The 3,333-nt window shown below is 57.2% G+C and overlaps 3 protein-coding genes across 3 annotated transcripts; 2 read left to right on the top strand and 1 right to left on the bottom strand.

The window, feature by feature from the left end:
- Nucleotides 1–34: 34 nt before the first annotated feature.
- PHYSODRAFT_342566 (hypothetical protein) lies at nt 35–700 on the top strand (the record flags this gene model as incomplete). Its single annotated transcript, XM_009541054.1, has 1 exon — nt 35–700. The coding sequence occupies one exon, from the start codon at nt 35–37 to the stop codon at nt 698–700; it is 666 nt and encodes a 221-aa protein (XP_009539349.1).
- Nucleotides 701–1,020: 320 nt separating this feature from the next.
- On the bottom strand, nt 1,021–1,830 carry PHYSODRAFT_534614 (hypothetical protein; the record flags this gene model as incomplete). The annotated part of the gene is made up of 1 exon (XM_009541053.1): nt 1,021–1,830. A coding segment is annotated over one exon (810 nt), but the record flags the coding sequence as incomplete, so codon positions are not given.
- Nucleotides 1,831–2,404: 574 nt separating this feature from the next.
- PHYSODRAFT_342564 (hypothetical protein) lies at nt 2,405–3,106 on the top strand (the record flags this gene model as incomplete). The annotated part of the gene is made up of 4 exons (XM_009541052.1): nt 2,405–2,433; nt 2,494–2,725; nt 2,787–2,848; nt 2,890–3,106. 4 exons carry the CDS (start codon nt 2,405–2,407, stop codon nt 3,104–3,106), a joined length of 540 nt encoding a protein of 179 aa, XP_009539347.1.
- Nucleotides 3,107–3,333: the final 227 nt, after the last annotated feature.

The following is a 3,333-nucleotide window of genomic DNA, read 5'->3' as shown; positions in this document are numbered from 1 at the left end:
GAGGGGTGAACAAGAGGAGCAGGAAGTGTTGATGATGTTGATTCAAGTGAAGAATCGTTCCCCAGTCGATGGTGGGTTTTCCAGGGCAGCGACGGAGAAACTATGCCCCTGGTTTGTGTTCGGAAAGAACAGTGATGGGAACTCGTCAGCGGGGAAATCTACCGGTGAAATTGGTGGGGATCCGAACCCGCTGAGCTCCACGGATGTCCGTGATACCATTCGCATCTACATGAATGTGCGCGGTCGGAAGAGTGACGGCAAGTTCATCTATGCCACGACAATGAAAGACAATCTTAAGCCCAAGAAGAAAGGCAACGTCTCTGAGGTGAAGGAGGAGAGTCAGACGATCGGGAGTCAGGCGAAGAAGCGGGCGAAGATCGAGAGCAATCCTGGCGTCTCAAGTGTGTCGAGTGTCTCAGAGGAGGAGCCTGTTTTCACGATCTGCCTCCGTTTACTCAACAGGGTCACCTACCCGTTCCTGAGCGACGGCGTGGCTTCCATTCTATCAAACATGGTGGAGTCTCAGTATGACCCGCTGGGGCTTGTGGAGGGCGACCTGGACTATCGCGATGAAGATGAAAAACGAAACAAGAACGTTAGTTCGTATGCAAAGTTGTCGCTTACCGCGACGCGCGACAAGTTGTTGCAGAACGCCCGTAAAGCACTAGCGTACGCGCCGGGTGACAAGGAAGAAGAGTGACGATGAGAGTGACGTTGGTGGCAGTGGTGAGGGCCACTAGGCGATCAAGGTGGCGAGACGGAAACATCCAAGAAACGAGCACGTGAAAACCAAGAGGGTGAAGAAGGCCGTCCCACTAAACGCGCCAAGTGATCCAACAAGACGCCCAAGCCCACACCGAGGCAGTAACAGTACGTGCCTGGTGCCTGCAGCAACTACCGGTAGTTTTAACTACCAACAATTTGTTTTACTTGAGAGTACGCAGCCACCTCCAGTACGCTTCACCTTGCAGTTCTTACGGAAGTAGCACGTCTTTTGCTGTCTACGTCGTCTTTACTGCTCTACCTACTCGTCCTGCAGGAACGGGTATTATAGTCCGTGTACCCGCGCGCGTCGCCGAGGTAGAACGTGTCCGTGTCGTAGTCGTTCACGGGCTTGTTGAGTTGGAAGCGCCGCACCAGGTCCGGGTTCGAGATGAAGTGGCGGCCGATGGCCACGGCGTCGGCCGCGCCCTCCTCCACGATCTGCACGGCCGACTGCCGGTCGAAGCCCGACGCGGCGAGGAGCACGCCCTTGTACGTCTCGCGGAACTGCCGCGCCGAGCCCTTCTCGGGTGCCAGCGGGTCACGCACGTGGTAGCCACGCGGCTCGATCAGGTGCGCGTAGGCCAGGTCGTAGTTGTTGAGCCTGTTCAGCACGTACGTGTAGGTGGCGACGGGGTCCGAGTCCTTGTCGCCGAAGCTGCCGCCGAACGGGGACAGTCGGATGCCCACCTTGGACGAGTCCAGACTCTCGAGGATGGCCTCCAGTGCCTCGAACAGGAAGCGCGCGCGGTTCTCGACGCTGCCGCCGTACTGGTCGGTGCGGTCGTTGATGCCGTCGTGCAGGAACTGCTCCAGCAAGTAGCCGTTGGCGGCGTGCAGCTCGACGCCGTCGAAGCCCGCGCTGATGGCGTTCTCCGCGGCCGTGCGGTAGTCCGACAACTGCAGGAACATCTTGCCGTGCACGGCCTTGGTCACGTGGCGCCAAGCCTCGATCTGCTGGGGCGCGAAGATGTCAGGGGAGCCCCAGGATCCGCGGTCCGTGGGCGTGATGTTGGTGGCCTCGGCGATGATGAGGCCGCCGGGCGTCGCGCGCTGCTTGTAGTACTCGACAACTGCAGGATTTCTCGACGTTTTCCTACTGCGTTTTTGACGCAATACGAACGATGTGAAAGTAGACTATCGCGGCGATATATACGTTATGGACACCAGGGCCTCAGAGTTTTAGTTTTTCACACTATTAGAACGCCTAGGCGTTGTATTCGGATAGACCGCCTAGTAGGCGTTCTATTTTATTTCAATGCCTGGGCGTCTGGTACGGGGTAAGACGGTAGCAGGCATGCCCCCATTCTCGCCACCGCCGCCATGATACTACTGCCACTTTGCTGACTGTGTACTGCTGTGCTGCTTTGCAGGTGGACATATCCAGCGAGTTGGACTCCGACACTTTGGCTGCGTTCGTCGACGAGAGCCGATCAGCCATTGGCGAAGAGAAATCTTCCTATGATGAATTATCTGAAACAATTTGTCGACCCCAGCAACCTCCGGGGCTCCCAAAAAAAACGATAGATAGCTTAACCCTATCGTTACCAGAATGATACATCAAGTATCTTTTTAATGGTGATGTAGTAGCAAGATAACTGAAACAGCAATTTTCTGAGCCACGGCAGTTTCCTCGCCGTTTATGACCAATCATACAGCTAAGAGGGATAGGTAAAACCCCACGCTATTGTGTCTTCTGTAGTATATCTATCAACACTATTGTGTCCCCAGGGGCACGGATGCGATCGTCGAGCACAACGCCAGCGGCAGCCGCACACAGGTCGCCGCCGGAAGTAGCGGCCGCAGTGCCGCCAGCGACATCGGCAGCAGGGTCTCGGACACGATGGAGGTGACCGTGGCCTTGGAGGACGCGGTCAGGGGCGTCTCCGCCGACATGGACACGGACACGGACGCGATGGTGGCGGGGGACTCGGGCAGCAAGCATAACGGCGGTCGCAGCGCCGTGTGTGCGCCGGCAACATCATGACCACGGACGCTTGGGCGTGACCGTTGTCGTGCTGGAGGTGGTCGTGGGTGCCTCCACCGGCACGGAGGTTGGCAAGGATGTGACCGGTGACCAGACAGCGTGCGCAAATGCATCGACAGTGCGGAAGGAGACCGTTGTAGAGGTGCCAGCAGTACCGTCAGCGGCATCAACAGCATGACGTCCTTTGTAGAGATCGTGTCCGTACGGGAGGAGATCGGAGGCAACTTCGTCAGCATGGAGTCGGACGCAATGGTAGCGGGCGACTCGGGCAGCGAGGGCAGCGGCCGTGGCAGCGCCGTCAGCAGCATGACCTCAGATGTGGTGGTGGCGAACGTGGCCGTGCTGGATGTGGTCTGAGGCGTCTTCGCTGACATATACACAGTTGGGAGTTATTGTTCGGCTTGGAGGCGCGTGGAATTTCTAATAGCATCCTGTCGGATTATACGCAGTGGAGTGTGGTTAGCTTGCCGCTATGGTGCACCAGTGGTGAAGCAGTATGTTGTCAGCCACGAGCTAAATCCGGATTTACGGCATCAAGACTAGCGGGGGCAGATGGAATAGGTGTGACTTAGTGCAGTGAAGTA

Source organism: Phytophthora sojae (genome assembly GCF_000149755.1).
Source record: "Phytophthora sojae unplaced genomic scaffold PHYSOscaffold_18, whole genome shotgun sequence".
Lineage (NCBI taxonomy): Eukaryota > Oomycota > Peronosporomycetes > Peronosporales > Peronosporaceae > Phytophthora > Phytophthora sojae.
This window is presented reverse-complemented; position numbering and strand designations above follow the sequence as displayed.